Source organism: Terrapene carolina, unplaced genomic scaffold (assembly GCF_002925995.2).
Source record: "Terrapene carolina triunguis isolate 2854851 unplaced genomic scaffold, T_m_triunguis-2.0 Scaffold166, whole genome shotgun sequence".
Classification (NCBI taxonomy): domain Eukaryota; kingdom Metazoa; phylum Chordata; order Testudines; family Emydidae; genus Terrapene; species Terrapene triunguis.
In genome coordinates, this window is record NW_020664517.1 from 565,191 (window position 1) to 585,769 (window position 20,579).

At 44.4% G+C, this 20,579-nt stretch overlaps 1 protein-coding gene across 2 annotated transcripts in view; it reads right to left on the reverse strand.

The window, feature by feature from the left end:
- LOC112103248 (serine/threonine-protein kinase H1) overlaps positions 1-20,579 on the reverse strand; it is a 66,175-nt gene that overhangs the window by 36,284 nt on the left and 9,312 nt on the right. For both annotated transcript variants that reach the window (XM_024194911.2, XM_024194912.2), the window contains exon 2: positions 19,334-20,368. In XM_024194911.2, coding sequence (XP_024050679.1) covers positions 19,334-20,281 — 948 coding nt within the window. In that variant the 5' untranslated portion in view covers positions 20,282-20,368. The remainder of the gene's footprint in view (positions 1-19,333; positions 20,369-20,579) is intronic.

Consider the following 20,579-nt stretch of genomic DNA (forward strand, 5'->3'; position numbering starts at 1 on the left):
TCATGGGGGTGCTTCCAGCCCGCTGCCCTGAGCGGCTCATGGCAGGGGGCTGGCAGGGATATGCCCTGTTCCACCCCCTTCCCCCAGGCTCCGTCCCTACCTCTCTCTGCGTCCCCTACGGAGCTGTGTGCACGCTGCCGCTCTTCCCCCTCCCACTCGCTAGGGCCATCAGCTGATTGGCCAGGGACGGAGAGGAGGTGGGGCAGGAAAGCACCACGCTGGGGGAAGAAGCGGGGGAGGGGGGAAGCTTGGCTGCCACAGAAGCAAGCTTCTGCCTCCTGCCCCCGCAGGGGAGAGCAGTGGGCGGGGGGGCTGAGTGGGGCTGGGGGCCGGGACCGCGGCAGGGAGCTGCGTGCCAATCAAAATCGGCTCGCGTGCCAAACATGGCATCTGTGCCATAGGTTGCCGACCCCTGATCTAAATACAAGACAAGACACAGGAGGATACAATACTGATGGATGAGTACAAAGAAACAATGGGACAGTATTGGTCAGCATGATCAGCAGTATTCTCAGCACACTGGGGGTCTAAACTGTTGTCAAGTTCTTTGACGGTATCACAGCAAAGGACAGTTGGAAGGAGGGTAATGAGGTAGCTTTGAAGATGTTAACAGGGAGCTCCTCCCAAGTGTGAGGGGCAGCATGGGAGAAAGTATGAAGGTGCTTGTTTGGAAAATTTACCAAGTGGACAATGGAGGCTGGCTGTGGCATCATGGATTGACTGGAAGGGGGAGTCAACATTTTGATAGTGAACGAGAGAGGATAGTTTGTGAAGGGCCTTGAAAGTAGGGTGACCATACATCCCGTTTTGGCCGGGACAGTCCCCTTTTTAGGCTCTGTCCTGGCTAGCCTGACTTTTTTGGCAAAAGTGGGCATTTGTTCCATTTGCTCTTGCCAACCTGATCAGTTCACAAGAGCAAACGGGACAAATGTCCAGTTTTGTCAAAAAATGGGGTGCAGAGCAATGGAGGGACAAGTGGCAATGCCAGCCCATGCAGGAGGGAAGCAGGGCTCCAGAGAGCAGTGACGCCAGCCCCAGCCTCGCACGGGAGGCAGGCAGGGCTTGGGCAAGCAGTGACGCCAGCCCCACCCGGGAAGAGGGAGGCAGAGCTTGGGGGAGCAGCTGGGGCCAGCCCCTTAGACTTGCTTCCCAGGGGACCTCACCTCCCAATTCTCTGAGTTTGCTACAGTCTGCCTGTTTGAAGTCCATTGACATTATTCTGCTGTTTTCCCTCCTACCATTCCTCAGAATCACAAACTATCATTTCATGATCACTTTCACCCCAGCTGCCTTCCATCTTCAAATTCCCAACTAGCCGTCAGCATCAAATCCAGAATAGCTGCTCCTCTAGTCACCTTCTCCACCTCCTGTAATAAAAAGCTGTCTCCACTGCACTCCAAGACCTTGTGCTCTACGGGGCTGGGTTAAGCCAGCTCTTCTCCTGATATATCACAAAGCCATGCTCCTTCACTAGTTCCAAGAGAGCAGGAAAGCACGCAAGAAAGCCTCCACTACCATCCCCAGCTCCCGGGTGCCATGCCCTTCCACTGCCTCACTCTCCCCTCAGCAGCTGGCCAGGGAGGAATGAGCGTAAGAGCAGCTGAGACATGGAAGAACGAGGTGACTACTGGCCAAACACTTGCTTCTCTTCCCTACCCCTTTTATTAAGGCATTGGCCAGCCCTTCTGTAACTTGCCTTGCTCTCTGTGGGGCTCAGTAAGAAAAAAAACTTCCACACATAAGCTTGGATCTGCTAGGCACTACTGTACTACAAATGAATAAATAATATGGACATCTGTTAAACTCACTGCAGCCAGCACAAACAAATTTAGTCCATGAATAACTATTTCAGAGTATTATGGGGCTGTAGATGATTCAGGGGACTGACCATGGATACTGGCAGGGTGGAGAAACTTGCCTGGCCACTACCCAAGTGGTACCTGTTACATGGAGAAACACAACACTTTCAGTCCTCAGAGTGTCAGTATCGATGTGGCAGTGCTATGTTCACACACACAGCAAAACTATTTTGTAACCAGCGCTGTGTTCTGGACTTTCGTGTTATTGTGGCTCACCTGAGATTGTGTTCCTGAATGTAACATGCTGCAGGAAGGCAAACACCATAGCTTCTGTCCTTTATCCTCTTTTAGTTATTCCTTACCCTGCTCAAACATGTGCACGTCATGTAAGTCCCACCCCCAGCTGATGCCTGCCAACAGACATGCCAAGCTACCACGCTGCCAAACAAGCACTGTTCCAGGGACCTTCGGAAGGACACTGTATATCAAAGTGGTTTAACTCCCATGCCATCTGCTGTTAAGGAGGAGAGGGTGCTCAGCCCAGGATAAAAGCTGGTGTGATTCACAAAGCCATCAACAGTGGTGAAAACAGATGGAGAGGGCCGACATTGCTGGGCCACTTTCCCAAGTGAGAAGAAAGTCTTTTTAAAAAAAGAAATACCAATGAGAGTAGGTTCCTTCTACCCATTAAGGAGGTTAATGCAGCCTCTGGTTTGATGTGATAATGGGAAGAGTTTAGAAAGTACATTTCAGGCTTGATTTGATTTGATTTCCAGTTGCTGTTGTAAAACATTTCAGGATCCACACACTAACAGAGCCAGGCTTTCTCTGGACAAAGAGGTGCCCTGTGTCTTAGCTAAGAGCTGGTGCTGGCACAGAGTTAATGAGAAACTGAATCACAGCAAGCAAAGCCTTTGTTTTATTCGGTTTAGAGAAACTTTAATGTTGATTGTCCTGCAACAGTCTGTAATTAGTACTTAATTATATCACAGCCTATACAGAGAGAGAGCACCATGAGAAAAACAAGCCCAAGCCCCTACCCCACAGAGCTCACAAGCAAAGACAGACAAAACAGTTGACAGGGCAGCCCGCGGGAGAGAGCAGGACAGGAAGGATTCTCAAAGGAAGCAGGTTCAGTGGAGGGATTTGAAGGAGATGGATAAATGGATAAAAGGTGGCAAAGCTGATGCAAGAGTACGGGCTGTGTGAGTAATGAAGCAAGAGCGAGAGGAGGAGATGAAGGGAACTGAGAGGAAACAGGACTGGGGGAAGGAGGAAGTGAGCAGCAAACTAGGTGGGAGTGAGATTATGTAGGGCCTCGAAGAAGAGGATGAATCTGCTGTGGTATACAAGAAGAATGCCAGGGTATGATGTGGGGTTGGGGGTGGTCAGAGGAAGCAGAGGGTTTTCCAGAGGAGGCAGGGATAGATTTAGAAGGAAGGATGATAAGCAGAGACAATGGCCTCTATCTGAACTCTGCGAAACCAACAGCGACATGTATTGTATCACCATCTAAAGCCAAGCCGCTCTCTAGGTCTGAACATGAAGACAGTCACCTGCTCTATTTCAGACCAACTGACCAAATGCAATTTCTGCACAGAACTGCCGGACACCTGCCTGACAAAGGAAGAGAGTTAAGTAAAGCAGTAACCAGCCTTTCCACAATGGCTGCTCTGAAATTCAGCAGGGAACAAAGAGTGAGCAGGCTATAGGGCACATCTGGAAATACTTTAAAGTCCATTGGCTGCTCAGCTAATCATTTATAACTCACTTCCCCAATGCTGATTTCCCTGCTTATTTATCCACGGATAGAGCGCATGGCAGAAGTCTGTCCACGACACATTTTCCTGAACTTTCCTCTTCTGGGCAGAACCACTTGGAAGGTCTGTCCAGAAATGGCGCATGGTTAACTGCACTTAAGTAGCAAACACTGTGGCTCCTGGGGTCCTAGAGCACAGCCATGACCCATCTCTTTGCTTAAGTCCCTCCTTTAGATCTGCAGCCAGCCGTCTGCCCTATGTTTCACATCAGAAAGAGAGTCCATAGCTGGGTCCGCATGCAATGTCCTCTAAAGCACAGAACGGACACAGCTGCGTTTCAGTCTCCTTTACAAAGCAACTTAGGTGGGAGGCCAGTTTTCATTTGAGACAACCAAATCTGGCAGCTAAGATCTCCTTGGACAAAGGGACTTACAAAGGCTTGCTCTTCTGCTCCCCCCACCTCAGCCTTCTTTACAGCTACCAGCCACAAACCCTATGAGTAGAAGTATATCAGAAAAGAGATCCAAAAAGGAACTAAGAAGTAGCATGTGTAAATTAAGCACAACTCATTCTTCATTAAAGGATGCAGCTCTTGTCCTTACTTTGCTTAGTCCAATCTAGACTGTAAACTCCTCAAGGCAGGTACCTGCTATTGTGTTAGTCTGTGAGGTCCCATGCACAACTATGGCTGTCTGTAAGTAGCTTTTCCTAACCTTACACACAAAGCAGTGCCTAGCACATGGCAGGTTCTGCTCTCCTGAAGTTCAATAATATTAATATTGTTGATCACCTACCTTTAAAGAGAGATGTAAGTAACCACAGCACTCATGAAAATGAAAGCAGCCTTGCTCCCCCTACAGGAAGGCCAGCAATCTCCAGCAAACCGGGGATGGACTTTTTCTTGTGTGCACTTTCAAAAGGCATTCGACAGTGTAAACAGAGAAACAATGTGGAAAATTGTGGAACAATATGAAATTCCAACAAAATTAATCATTATGAAGGCATTCTACGCCAACTCAAAATGCTACATTAAAATGGAAAATGGATTAAGCCATTCAGTATCCAGACAGGAGTAAGGCACAGGTGCGTCCTGTCTCCTTTTTTGTTTATGCTAGTCATCGACTATGGATTAAAACAATGCAACAGTGATACAAATGGCCTAAAATGGAACAAATCAAGGCTATTTGAGCTAGACTTGGCTGATAACATCGCTCATCAATGAAGATGCCAATGGACTACAAAAATGCACAAACCAAGTAAAAGTAGTAATGGAGAAGATAGGTTTGAGATACAATGCAAAGAAATGTAAAGTCATGTTAATGGGGACTACAGGGACAGAAATCAAAATTAAAGAAGGGAAACTGGCGAAGGTGAACAATTTTACACATCTTGGAAGTACCATCAGCCAAGATGGTACTAGTTCCGAGGAAATAAGAAGAATCGGGAAGACAAACGCTGCATTTGGAAGACTCAAAAACATATGGCAACTCAAAAACATCTCCCTCAAGACAAAACAATGTATACAAAGCAATTGTTATCGCCATCACAACATATAGCAGTGAGACATGGCAACTTACCAAGAAAGAGACACAAAAGTTGGATGCATTTCATCACAAATGTCTGAGAAGAATATTGGGAATAACACATAGAGATAGAAAGACAAATGAAGAAGTCAGAAAAATGACTGGACACAGCGCCCTCTCACAAACAATCTACAAAAGAATACATCAGTGGCTGGGACATGGGCTGAGAATGGAAAAAGAACACTTACCAAATACCGCCCTTGAATGTAAGGCAGAAAACACAAGAAGAAAGAGAGGAAGACCGCGAACAACATGGAAACAAACAGTTCTGAACGACATCAAGCACCTCAACATGAAATGAGACGATTTGGAGAGAAGGGCAGTTGACAGGCAAGGATGGCAAATGCGGGTAGCCCAATGTGCAGCAAAGCATGGGATGGACTAAGTCTAAGGTAAGGCACTTCAGATGCAAAGGCTATTTAGTTACTATAGGAAGGCCCAAAGCACTCTGCAGAAAACCAGACCTAAGATTTTTGAATTCTGCGGCAGTCTGATGAAAATTCTGTGGCCAATTAAGATAAAATTACCAAATGGAGGTTTTTACTGAATTAACTATAAAAATTAATAATCAAATCAGTGCAGCAGTTCCTGTATCACTGTGATATTAATCCAGTACTGTGAATACTCCATGCACACAAAACAGTAACACAAAAAACAAAAACATTGGTTATAGCAACCTCTACCTGCTCCATTTAAGAGAGAGGAAATTTATAAACCCTTGATCAGTGGCTTTCAATCTGTGGTCCGTGGACCCCTTGAGGTCTGCAGACTGTGGCTAGGATTTCCAAAGGGGTCCGCACCTTCACTCAAATTTTTTGTAGGGATCCGCAAATGAAAAGAGGTTGAAAACCACTGCCCAAGATGGAGAGGATGTCAGCCTGGGGGCTACTATTCTGACAGCCCGAAGAACAGCAGACAGCAGGGAGCAAGGAGGATTTTGGTGTCGCTCTGCAGAACCATGGTGAATTGAATTCTTTCCTGGGTGCTGGCTGGTGAGTCTTGCCCACATGCTCAGGGTTTAACTGATCGCCATATTTCGAGTCAGGAAGGAATTTTCCCCCAGGGCAGATTGGCAGAGGCCCTGGAGGTTTTTCGCCTTCCTCTGCAGCGTGGGGCACGGGTCACTTGCTGGAGGATTCTCTGCACCTTGAGGTCTTTAAACCATGATTTGAGGACTTCAATAACTCAGACATAGGTTAGGGATTTGTTGCAGGAGCGGGTGGGTGAGATTCTGTGGCCTGCGTTGTGCAGGAGGTCAGACTAGATGATCATAATGGTCCCTTCTGACCTTAAAGTCTATGAGTCTATGAGATTCAAATCAACATGATTCAAATAATGATTTAAATCAAAAAGCAGGAAACCTTAATTTAAGTCTATTTAAACTGTGTTTTGCTTTTTAGTAAATTTCTTAAAGAAAGGTTGATAACCATGAAAACATGTTGATTGCAATTAAGTACAACCTTTACACTAAATTTGGTGCTTCTTTTCGCTAACCAGGAGGGTACCTTATATCTGTGCACATTTATTTAAGCAATTATAAAGCTTAACTTACATTTATTCAGAGTCTTAATTTTTACCTTTCTGATGATGATAGAAAATGGTGAGTGATGCATTTCTTACTCACAAGATGATTAATTTTTTACTTGTGATTTGGATCAAGCTCTAGTTGGATGGAAATTCAAATTCAATTTAAAATGCACCAAACCAGCTTTTTAAATCAAATAAAAAATATCTTAAATGTGCTGGATACATAACAAAAAAGTTTATCAAAACATGCTTTTCCTATAAAACTAACTGATTAAACAAAGGAAGTGTAATCTGCAGTTAGTGAATTGAACTGATTGTTTCTGGTCACCATCTCCTTCAAGATTTTAGAACTAGTGGATCTCACCCTCTCACACCTTGTTTTTATTCATAGATTGGATGAGGAAAACAAGCTTTCCTGCTTTTTCGACTCCCACTTGGTTTCTTAAATAAACTAGTCATTGAAAAGAACCAGTTGAATAAATTGAAATAGAGAAAATATTCTCTCTGCATCTGCAGAAGAGGCTGCTGCTGTCAAAAGCTGGTTACGCTCTTCAACAAACTATAGTTCCAGGTTCTTAGCCAAGCAGAACCAATCCACCCAAACCATCCACCTCTCCAAAGAGAAAACCGCAGAATGGGAAAGGGGGGAGGGATAGCTCAGTGGTTTGAGCACTGGCCTGCTAAACCCAGCGTTGTGAGTTCAATCCTTGAAGGGGCCACTTAGGGATCTGGGGCAAAATCAGTACTTGGTCCTGCTAGTGAAGGCAGGGGGCTGGACTTGATGACCTTTCAAGGTCCCTTCCAGTTCTCGGAGATAGAATAACTCTACTAATCTATTTAAGAAACACGAGAGGGCATGGGTCAGCCACCTTGCTGGCACAATCAAGCAAACCAAACATAGCCCAAGAGGTGTTTTCAGAACAAGGCTGGGGTATGTCTACACTACAATTAGACACCCACAGCTGACTCGGGCTCGTGGGTCTTGGGCTAAGAGGCTGTTTAACTGCGATGTAGACATTCAGGCTTGGGTGCAACTTGAGCTCTGGGACCCTCCCATCTTGCAGAGTCCTAGAGCCCAGGCTCTAGCCTCGGCATCTACACTGCAATTAAACAGCCCCTTAGCCCAAGCCCAAGTCACCTGGCATGAGACAGCCAGGGTTTTTTTAATTGCAGTGTAGACTCTGCTGGGGTCCTCCTTACAGACAGAAGGAGTTGCCCTACAAGATTCTAGTAACATACCATAGCAATGCAGCTTTTTGCGGTGGGAGGTTAGTAATTGGCTGACTTTGAACAGCTATCCCATCCCTGGGGTTAGTAGAGGAGTCTGATAAGTAGGGTGCACAGCACTGCCATGAGAAGAAGATAAGCAAAGATGTGCTGTGCTAACAGGTCCATAGGTAGACCTGCTCTGAGTTGGGTTACACAAGACAGTGCTTAGAACGCTAGGGACGCCTGGAGCCTTGGCTATGCTGACCCTCTCCAGCCTCGCTCCCAGCCACGAAGCTGCAATGGGTGTAGCAACAGGGAAAAAAGCTTACTGCAGACCCAGCCTAATAGGAGGGGCAGTCAAAGAGTACCGAACAAGCAAGATCCCGAACCATACAAAAAAAACTGAGAGCAGAGCAGGCCAGCAGGGAGGGTTCTGACAGGATGGAGCCATCACACTAATGCCTCTGGTGGAATAAATGAGCCAGGAAAGCAAACTGGAGGGTACAGTGCTTGTGTTTCAAATTGTATGAATGAGTCACCACAGAGAGAGAAGGGCAGCGCAATTCACACCACCAGTTTTTCCTTTCTAGATGTGCAACGTCAAAGACAACTCATCTTCCCCCTAGACAATCTATTCCACCCACCCAGAACACAACTACAGAAGAGGAAATTAAACTGGAATTTTATAACCTATGAAATACAAACTTTTAAGCTCCCAGCAGCCTATGTACGTTGCCTGCATCTGTACTGCCTTTTCTAAGGACTCCACCATTAGACCATGATTAGGAGAGGAATCTCACTGCGCTATGCAAACATCTCCCCAGAGTTGAGAATGCTACAGGTTTGCAGTTTCTCTTCCTCCTCTGCACCTCTGGGGATGCTGGAAGTGTGTGCTGTGGTTTTTTTATTTTTTATTTTTAAAACATGCCTAAAGAAATTAAACCTGTGTGAGCTAATAGAGCACTAGATTGATTTCTGCCTCTCAGTCTCATTTAAAGCCACACTGCCCCCAATCAACAAGCCAAAGACCACACTAGAGTAGAGTTTTCTGTTCCATCACTTGGGAACTGTCCCTATGCAACCACAGACATGTGAGCGGGCCTGCTGGTGTGGTGTGGCATTCCTGCTCCAGGCACACATTGCAAGTGATGATCTATCACCAGCTTGCCTACACTCAGTCAGGCGCAGCTCTTTAAAATGGGGGATACTGCACCCTCCCTTCCAGGCAGGATAGATAAAAGTAGATTCAAAAAAAGAAAGAAAAAACGTGGATATTTTTATTTAAATTGGATTTTATCAATGTAAATTAAATACATTTTTTTTTAAATAGACCTCTTTAAAATTAAATTTGAAGTTATGAAAACCTATGTTAAGGCCTAGACTTACTATAATTATAAAAATCATTTGAATTAGATAATATTCAAGCAGCACGTTTGCTGCTGAAGTTTGAAAGAAAGTCCTACCACTGAACTGGTGGAAATCACCGGATAAGCTCCTGGAACAAGAGTTTGTTGACGTGCTACCAGCTTTTGACAGCAGTAGTCTCTCCACATACCGATACCTGGCACAACATGTCACAAATCACATTACCTGTTTCTGAGTCGGGGTAACTCAGAAGAAAATTTACTTGAATGCTTCTGGATCAAAGTTCTAAGAGATAAAACCCAAGATGGTGTACTGGTTGGTGTCTCCTAAAGACCACCAAATTACATGAGGGAACAGGATGACCAACTCCTTACGCACCCTACCTCTAATGTGTAGGGGGGGAGAAATCTCTAAGATCAAGGGGGACTTCAGTTTGAGTGACATATGCTAGAGGTCTCATGCTGACAGTACTAAAACATTCTTGGAATTTCTTAACATTAGAGATGACAATTCCCTAACTCAACAAGTGTTGCATCTAGGGTGACCAGACAGCAAGTGTGAAAAATCGGGACGGGGGTGGGGGGTAATAGGAGTCTATATAAGAAAAAGCCCCAAATATCGGGACTGTCCCTATAAAATCGGGACATCTGGTCACCCTAGTTGCATCCAACATGAGGGAATTCTAAATTAGACCTGGTCTTGACAGATACAAAGGAACTGACCACAGAACTAAAAATGAATGGTAACTTAGGTACAAGTGATCATGACTTGATCACAGTTATAGTGTGCAAACAGAATAAAGTCCACAACAGTGATATATATACCAGGGTGCTTTAATAGGGGCAATTTCACAAAGCAGAAAACATTATGAACTTAGTCAGACGAGAGGAAGAATTGATTCAGGAAAATGAGAATGATAATTAGGAATTGGTTAAGAACACTTTACTAGATGCCCAAAAAAGCAATAATTGAAGAAGGCCATACTGGTTAAAAAATAGACCTGGTTTAGAGGGGAAGCAAAGGCAACTATCAAATATATATAACAAATGTACGAAAGGGGAAGTTGCTAGTAATTATTATAAATCAGAAGCAGGGAATTGTAGAAAATTTATAAAGGAAGCAAAGAAACACAAGGAGAAAACTATGGACAGGAGCGTTAAGGACAATAAAGGGGGGAGGTGTTAGGTATATTAGGAATAAAAAGAATCCTTACAATGGTATTGGTCCATTACTAGATTAAATGGTAGAATTATCAATAATAATGCAGAAAAGTAGAAGTATTCAATAAATATAATCCTTCTGTATTAGGCGGGAAAAAAACAGATGATGTAGTTATATGATAACACTCTTTCATTCCACTAGTATCTCAGGAGGCTGCAACACAACAGCTACTAAAGTTAGACATCTTTAAATCAGCAGGTCCAGATAACTTGCATCTGAGAGTTTTAAAAGAGCTGGTTGAGGAGTTTGCTGCACTGTTCATGCTAATTTTCAATAAGTCTTGAAACGCTGGGGAAGTTCCAGAAGACTGGAAGAAAGTTACTATTTTGCCAATATTTCAAAGGGTAAATGGGATGACCTGTGTAATTATAGGCCTGTCAGTCTGACATTGATCCTTGTCAAGATAATGGAGCGGTTGATACAGGACTTGCTTAATAAAGAATTAAAGAAGGGTAATATAATGAATGCCTATCAACATGGGTTTATGGAAAATATATCCTGCCAAACTACCTTGATACCTTTTTTGATGATATTACACATTTAGTTGATAAAGTTTATAGTGTTAATGTAATATATTTAGACTTCTGTAAGGCGTTTCACTTGGTACCACATGACATTGATTACAAAACTAGACAGGTATCAAATTAACATGGCCCACATCAAATGGATTGAAAGCTGGCTAACGGACAGGTCTCAAAATGTAACTAAGTGGGGAATCATCCTCAAGCGGATGAGTTACTAGTGGAGTTCCTCGGGAATCAGTTCTTGGCCCTGCACTCGTTAACATTTTTATTCATGACCTGGAAAACACAAAATCACCACTGGTAAAATTTGCAGAGGACACACAAATTGGGGGAGTGGTAAATAATGAAGAGAACAGGTCACTGATACAGAGAGATCTGGATCGTTTGGTAAAGTGGGTGCAAGCAAACAATATGGATTTTAATAGGGCTAAATGTAAATGAACAAATCTAGGAACAAAGAATGTAGGCAGTACTTACACAATAGGGGACTCTACCCTGGGAAGCAGTGACTCTGAAAAGACTTGGGGGTCATGGTGAATAGTCAGCTGAACATGAGCTCCCAGTGTGATGCTGTAGCATGGTTGCATGAATAGGAGAATCTCAAGTGGGAGCAGAGAGGTTATTTTACCTCCATTTAGCACTGGTGTGACTGCTGCTGGAATACGGTGTCCAGTTCCAGTGTCCGAAATTCAAGAAGGATGTTAATATATTGAAGAGGGTTCAGAGAAGAGCCACAAGAATGATTAAAGAATTAGAAAACCTGCCTTACAATGATAGATTGAGCTCTTTGAGTCTATTTAGCGTAACAAAGAGAAGGGAGCAAATAGTTAATAATGGGCTCTTTAATCTAGCAGAGAAAGGTCTAATACAATGGTTCTCAAACTTCTGTACAGCTGACCCCTTTCACATAGCAAGCCTCTGAGTGTGATGACCCCCCCCCTCCCCCCCCCGCTTATAAACTAAAAACACTTTTATATATTTAACACCATTATAAATGCTGGCGACAAAGCGGGGTTTGGGGTGGAGACTGACAGCTCGCAACCCCCTGAGGGGTCCCAACCCCCAGTTTGAGAACTCCTGGTCTAATACAACCAATGGCTGAAGTTGAAGCTAGACAAATTCAGACTGGAAATAAGGTGTCGATTTTTAACAGTGAGTAATTAATTAACCATTGGAACAACTTACTAAGAGTTGTGGTGGATTCTCCATCACAGACAATTTTTAAATCAAGACTGGAGGTTTTTCTAAGAGATCTGATCTAAGAATTATTAGTGGGAAGTTCTATGGCCTGTGTTATACAGGAGGCCAGACTAGATGATCAGAATGGTCCCCTCTGACCTTGAAATCTATGAAGAACAGGAAACACAGCTTAACACAGAACTGAGGACTTTTCAATTCAAGTAACACTTTGCCCTTCTCTAGAACCACTCCTGCAAGGCTCTCAGAGCACTTTACAAACCACTATTCAGAAACCCTCACTCAGTTTTATGCCCATATTTTTGTATTTTTTTTAACTGCTGTTAAGTTTGTGTGTAAATGAACCCAGCACATCAGATAGAAAAGTAAACAGCACAATTGAAATAAGTAAAATAATTGATGGGTGAGAAAACTGAGGCATACAGCAGTTAAGTGTTTGCCCAAGATCTGAGAGAGTCAGTGTCAGAGCCAGGAGTCCTACTTCCAGGTCCTGGTCTATGCAGTAGATGACACGTTCTTTCTTATGCTGCAAGTGTCCTGGGCAGTTGAACACTACTGGGGAGGTCAGTACAACATCATAAAAGGCCACATTTGGAACAGCATAGTTCTGATTTCATCTCAGGGGATGCTGGTGACTTGAGCTTCACTCTTCTGGTTTAGGTCATCACCACAGAAACCCGGGATGAAATTCTAGCCCTGTACCAAACTGCCTGTTCTTTACTCCACATAGAGATCCTCAAGTCTGTCAAACCCCTGGGCATATTTCACATGTCTTCTGGTTAGTCAGCAAGACCAACCTAATAAGGCAAATGGAGACAGGTTGAGTGTTTAATGGGCAGCCTGTACCAATCCAGCTTTAATGGGCTCAATAACTCTTATTCAGAGACTTGGCATTATTAGAGAAGCTTGCCAAGCTACTTTTCCCAAGGCCTCTCTCATCTCCAAGCCTTACTCTTCCCATCACTCCAAACAGTTTAGGAGCTGTCAAAGGAGCCTGGAGTGATAATTAGAGTAGTGATGTCAGTAGTACCTGAATGAGCTATTATGGGAAACCTCTACTATTGATCTGCTAATAGCCTCTTCAAACAGATCCCACCGCTTCAGGAATAGAGCTCCACTGGTAAGTAGCTCTCTCTCAGACAGCAACTCCATTAGCTGGGTGTCAGACCATTTCTTGTCAAGAAAATGGAAATACTTCATAGGCCAGCATGCATTCTGGCTTTTATTCCTCTCTCGATATGGCTTTGTGTTCTCTGCCTGGAATCTGAGCCCAGCCACATCTCAGAAAGTGGATCTCAACCTTTTCTCATTCTCACCAAACCCATGCTTTTGCCACAGTCAACAAAATTCTACTGCAATCAGGGTGGATTGATTTATATCAAAGTGATCTAAGTCACAGATTTAAATCAGCAAGTAGAAACTTTGATTTAAATCACTGATTTTAATCTTGTTTTGCATTTGTACTTTTTAGTTATTTATTTTAAAGCAATGTTGATTCTCATTGGCTGGTAACCATTAAAACATGATTTGCAACAAAATATAGCCTATATACTAAATTTGGTGCAACTTTTTGCTAACCTGGAGGATATGCTGTAGTGATACACGTTTATTTAAGAAATTATATAGCTTATTTGACTTAATTTTTACATTTTGTATTATGCTAGAAAATAGTAAATGAGGCATTTCTTTCTTACTAGACGAAGACTGGTTTTTTTACTTGTGATTTTGTCACACTATATTTGAAGTCAGTTAAAAGGCACAAAAACAGCATTTTAAAAACGAATAAAAGTGTGCTGATACACAAGAAGAAAGTACCAAAAAGTTTATCAAAACATGTTTGCATTTAAAATCAATTGATTTATTAAATAAAAAAAAGTATTATCTGTAGTTAGTGATTGTCTCCTTCAAGATTTTCAAACTGGTAGATCTCATCCTTTCACACCTTGTTTTCCAGTCGATGAATAAACAAGTTTTTCTGCTTTTTCAACTACAATTGGTTTCATACCTTTGAACAAACTAGTCAATAAACTGAACTAGTTGAATAAACTGAAATTAAGAAAATATTTTCTCAGCACTTGCAGAAAAGATTACCACTGTGAAAAGCTGGTTTAGTACATCAATAAATTCTGATTCCAGGTGCTTAGCCAGTGACTTCCACCAGTTCAGTGATTTGACTTTCTTTAAGATTTGGCAGCAAGCATGTATTGCTTCATATTTTTTAATTTAATTTATTTTAATAGATTATAAACATAGGCCTTAACACAGGTTGTCATAACTTCAAATATTTTTAAAGTAAACCTAAAAGTGCATTTAAGTTATATTTTAAAAAAAAAAATCAAATTTAAATCAGAAAAATCCAATTAAAAAAAATCATCGATTTTTATCCACCTGACTGGATTGTGGTTAGGATGCAGCTCCCTCCTCTCCCCCAAACATCCCTCATCACTGACACCTGTCTTTTCTGCACAGCTCCAGCTGTAAACTCCTGGCAAACACCCATACAGATCTCTCTTCAGAGTTCCCCTCTTGGGGAAATGCACCCTCATTTCAGAGTCTCGAAGTCGGAATTGAGAAAAAACTGGTTGCTCCTGTCTAGTCCATCCCTGCATTCTCTGCCTAAGGCAGATTGCTCCCTACAATACATTCTCAAAAGTTTTGTCCAATCTAGTTTTAAATATACCAAGCAATGGGGCTCCCGTCCCTCCCCCTGGGAGGCTGGGGCACAGCCTGACAAATCTCACCAGCAGGCTCATTTCTGAGATTTTTCTTCCTTATACCGGGAGAAGAGGAAAAGAAAATCAGTTCTCTACGAATATCAGGAAAGCGGGAGCATTTACCTCCCCACAGGATGCCTGACACTTGGAAAGAATCCAGGAAGCCTTTGGAAACCTGCCAGGCTCCTCTGAACATTTGGCCCACTTTCCCTCCACCTAGAAATCATTCCCTTGCCCTGTGCAGCACACTGCTACCTCAGTGCCAATGTACAGCAGCATTAGAGTCTATCTGTAATTCGGGGACAGAGGCTTGCTTAATCTTGTAAATCAGAGCTTTCATTTTCATTGGCTCTACAAGAACAGAAGCCAGCTGGGCAACATACACAGGAAACTAACTAAGCCATACCACACTCCTTCACACAGTAAAGGGGCATAGCTTTCCAGAACAAACTCCCCCCAAAAAATCACAAAGCAATCATGGACTATGCATTCCCCCAACTGTGTCATTCTTGGCAGGATGGCTCTAGTAATGTGCTTCAAATTTGCCAGGACAGTGAGTTAGAGAAAGTATCACAGGATCTCTGATGACCACAAAAGGTCAGAATCTTGGCTTTAGGTCTCATCTGCAACATGGTACCCCTGAAAGCCCAGTGCCTTCCTCCATGCTGGCAGACGGTTCTTCTAGTAGTGACTCAGAGGAAAGAGTACCACTTACCAATGACAATTCCATCAGCACGTCCTTGGAGGCTGCCTATGCAAGTTCTGATTCACCTTGGCAAGATCTGATCAGATCACAGCACCAGGTGATATGGCTGCTGCAGGTCAGTTTAGGAAGATCACAGCTTGACAGGATAAAAGGTTATTTTTGGCGCGTGGGCCTGTCTTACACACGCTTACATCTTCCAAAGCGTCCTTAGGGAGAATGACTTATGTTTCTACAGCACCTTTTATTCTGAAGGAGCCCAAAACGTTTTACAATCTGAGCTATACATTAGGAGACTCATTCCATCCATCACTGAAATGCCAACACCCCCCTCACATTTCTAAAAATGCCAGAACAATTGAGATGATGTGCTGTTTTTCAGACATTGTTATTTTACTGTCACTCCACAACTCCCTGCTTCAGAAACTTAGTCCATGTGTTAGCACCGGTTCCTTTCCCACTCGGTTCCTCTTCACAAAGTTATGCTATTAGGGCAGTCTGAGCTGGGAGTACTCAGAAAGGAAGTGGTAATTCAAACAGGGATGTAGGCAGTGAGACTGCCTCCAAATCTGGGTGCCCTCATCCCGCTATAACCGTGGGATAAGGAGTGACATAGATTCAAAGACAAAATGCCAAGCCAAGTTGAGAAACCATCAAGTCCTCAGGACCTAACGTCTAGGGGCTAGATCTATAAAGGTGACTTAGACTCAGTGCTGCAATATCCGCCAATTAGTGGAATCCACAGCCCCAAGTTAGGTGCCCGTGCTCCTATGCAATGCCTGGGGAGAATGGCATGCCTAAAAACGGACTTCACAGAGGTCAGGACGCTGAGTGGGGAGACACTTAAGCTAGTCAGCAGGAAATGCCGAGGAGAAGGGGTGGGGCCTCAAAGGGAGCTAGGCACCGAACTCTGGGCTGGAGGGAGGCACCTATCTCTGCTTGGGATTCATAGCCACGAACCCACTCCTGTGGCACCAAAGCCAGGCTAGCCCTTTTTAAAAGGAAAAGAACAAGGTGATGGTGGTGTCCTCCTTATAACCAATAGCTAGGGCACTCACCCAGCATGTGGGAGACCCGGGTTCAAATTGCCCCTCTGCCAGATTCAGAACAGGGACTTGAAGCCAGGTCTCTCCCTTCCCAGGTGAGTGCCCTAACCCTGGGCTATAAGGTATTGTGGGGTGGGTGTCGCACTCTCACCTGCTGAAGCTGTTCCACTCTGCTGAGCCAGAAAGTGAGAGAATGACTATCACCTACTGGCTAGTACACTCTTAGGAGACCAGGTTCCAGTCTCTGTTCCAAGAAATATTTGATACCAAGTGGAACAGCTTCAATGGGAGAGATTGCGACATTCACCCCAGAATGCCCCTGGGATGATGATTTGGGGACCCTGTCTGTACAACTTGTGAATTCTGGTTGACATCATGACGTTATTTTGAGATGATCATGAACATGCTGTATCATGGAAAGCCTCAGTATGTGTATCCAGCATGAGCTGGCGGGGTTGGGTCATGTCTTCCCCAGACCAGGGACAATGGAGAATACTTAACGTTAACAAAGGTGCTGTGCACAGCCAATAGATATGCTAAGGGAATTTGCTCAAGGTGGGGAAAAAAAGACACTTCCTCTCTCTGAAGGGAGGTGGGAAAATAGAGTAGTAGAAAGTTACCAAACACAGGACAGAAGAGCCAGGATACTGGTAAAGGGGTACACAAACAGACTCACAGTCACCCAGGGGAACTTGGGGTGCAGCACACAGGAAGTCTGAGCAGGAGGAAGGAAGGGATCAGACCGACCAAGGGCAAATGAAGCAAAGTGACCTAGGGCGAGATGACTCCATGTTCTAAGCCTAGCCATGCAATGCAGTAGGACGACTCTGGACAACCCAAGGGACTCTAACCGCAACCCAAATAATATTCTGGAATGGTAAGGAAACTGAGGCAGGGAAATGCACGTTGGGTTATTTTTGTACAGATCTGTGTATCTCTCATGATTAAGTAAAGCGCATTAGTGTGTAAGAAGCCAGTGCAAAGTGTGTGATTTATATGATTTACACTTATCAGGTACCCCCCGAGAGAGAGTTAAACTAACCCAGAAGGCTCACATTTTTGACGGGATACTGGGAGAAAGGGTGTAAGCTATGGGGAGCCTGAAGGGTCAGCACTATGCCCACAGACTACGTACACCATGAGATCTGAGCTCTCAGCTCATAGGCACATCTCTCAGTCTGCAGAGGTGCTAGGAAAGGGACCGTGAGTGGGCTCTGTTCAGACTCTGACGTCTTAAACCACCTAGGAGCCTAGGCTTGGGTAACTTCACAGCAGTCTAGTGAGAGCCCGACCAGATCTGTGACAATCCTATAGTTCAGTGGTTAAAGCACTCACCTGTGTGTCGGGAAAGTTGGGTTCAAGTCCCTGCTCTGAATACAGGAGAGTGGGGATTTGAACTGCGGTCTTGCACAGCCTGGGTGAGCTCTAACCACTGTGCTACTGGATAAAGACAGCAACATCACCTCTTGCTCCTCAACTGTGTTGTGTGTGCTCTAAAGCAGCTTCTGAGCCCACCTACCAAATCAGGCCCCTCAGAGAAGATGGGGGCAGAATGCCCTGTTTGAGGATTCCACAGAGGCTCAGACATAAAGAAGAGGTCCAGCAGCTCAGCAATGTCAGGACTACACTCACCAGCTGAAACTTATGCACCTAGGGCCTTTCGATGCCTCCAGTGTTAGGTGGCAGCTGCGTGGGGTTTTAAGGATCCCAGTTTTGAACCTAAGCACCTAACGTGGCAATTAGGCACCCAAAGGCCTTTGTGGCTCCAACCAGAGGTGACCAGCTGTAACTAAAGACTGCGTGAGAACTCTAGGAATTTCAGGAGTCAAGTCTTTCAAGACAAATATGTAGTTTGTATCGGAAACAAAAAGCCGACAGGTGCATGCTACATCTTGTTTATCCTCTTAAGCCAGAGGATGGTGAGTGTAAAAGAAGTGAGGTACCAAATCTAATGGAGCCCAGCACTAAACCAACCGTTAAAGTCGTAACACGGTTCTAGGATAAAATTTCCAAAGGCTCCTAAATCATTTAGGTGCTTAAGTCCCATTTTCAAAAATGACTAAGGAGACTCTGTTTCAGTGACAGCCAATAGGACTTAAGTTCCTAAGTCATTCTTGAAAAGGAACTTCTGAAAATTTTACCCTGGTCTTGTTTCCATCACAAAATAAGAATTCTACTGTCCAAAATTAGCATAACACATTTTGGGTCACGTCACCCAAACTCAGATACCAATCAGCGTCCTAATCAGTTAATGTTCTTCCTGTGCTGTCTTAGGGGGGGCGGAAGGCTGTTTTGCTTTGTTTTTAAAAAGAACTCTGTTCCTCAGTGGAATCAAACCTGAATGGCAGAGAGAATCCCCTGCAGAACAGGAGGGATTTTAATAGGTCAGGAATGCAGACCTCTGCCAATTCCTAAAAAGAGCCAGCACTGAACTACCCTGTGTAAGATTCCCAGCCTTGAATTCACCTATGGCTAATCCAGAACAGCTCAGACAGTTGTGGCACAAAAATCTGACCTGAGCCTGTTAAAGAAGTCACCTTATGGACCACGTACTGAACATGGCAAAGGGAAACCCCTTTCAAGACAGCCACCTTGCTCTGCCTATGATCACAGGGCTCCCATCACAGCTCTGATGGTCCAGACTCTGTCTGGAGTCCCCCTTGGTTCGACCTTTGCCACACTCACCTCCCCTGAGTAACTGTACTTTCCTTTCAGGATCTGCCGGTACAAGCGGGTTCGGTTGTCATCCTCAAAGGGCATAGTTCCACTCAGGAGGATGTACGAGATCACACCCAGTGCCCACATGTCCACAGAATTGGTGTAGGGTTTCCTGACCAGGATTTCTGGGGCGATATACTCTGGTGTCCCACAGGTGGTTTTCATTAGGCAGTCATCTCCCTTCTTCCGAGCACTTGCTAGCCCAAAGTCTGTGATCATGATTTTAGAATCCGTTCCAGGATGGTAATACAGCAAATTCTCTGGTTTTAAGTCCCGGTGCGTGATGCCCAGTGTATGTAAGTACTTTACCCCATCCAACACCATCTGCAGCACTCGGGTAGCATCTCTCTCAGTAAAGGAGCCTTTGGCAATGATTCTATCAAACAGTTCCCCTCCGGTGGCCAACTCCATCACCATGTAGACTCGCTCCTGGGTCTCAAACACCTCAATGAGCTGGATGATGTTTGTGTGCCGAACCCGTCGCAACACACAGAGCTCTGATTCGCACACTTCCCTCCCTTCCCGGTACTTGGTCTCTATCATCTTGATTGCATAGGGCTGCTTGGAAGCCTTATGTTCCACCCGCACAACACGACTAAAGCTGCCTCGGCCAATCAGGGCTTTGATGTCATACTTGGCGGTCACCCTGGGGTCAAATTTGGCACGGTACTTAGCCACCTTGTTCTTGCGGGGCTCAGGCTGCTCCATGTAGTTAGGTGGGTGGCCACTGGAATAGGGGTTGGTGTGACGAGGAGGCGAGGGGGAGCCAGCTTTGATAGCAGCTCCACCATCATCCTTGATGAAGTGCTTGTACACGTCATTTTTATGACCAGTGTAAGGCTCAACCTTTTTAACCAGATCTAACTGAACGTCCGTGGGGGGCTCGGGAAGCACTTTGCTTGTCCCACAGCCCATCACTGAATGGTGCTAATCACCCATCAAGGCATTCTCCCAGGGCGACATCAGCAGCAACCGCATCTGGGACAACTCCCACATTCGAACCTTTCAAAAAACAGAGAGAAGAGAGCTAAGAAGTAGGAATTAGAGTAATGAAGATTTAGAACATCAAACATCATGCAAGTGACCCCTGGCTCAAGACGCAGCTGTAGATGAAGGATACAGCCACACTAGTAAATGAGGTGGGTCTTACCATGCATTAGCTAACATGGTAAAATCACCGTGTGCACAAGGCAGTTATACATTAAACACATTA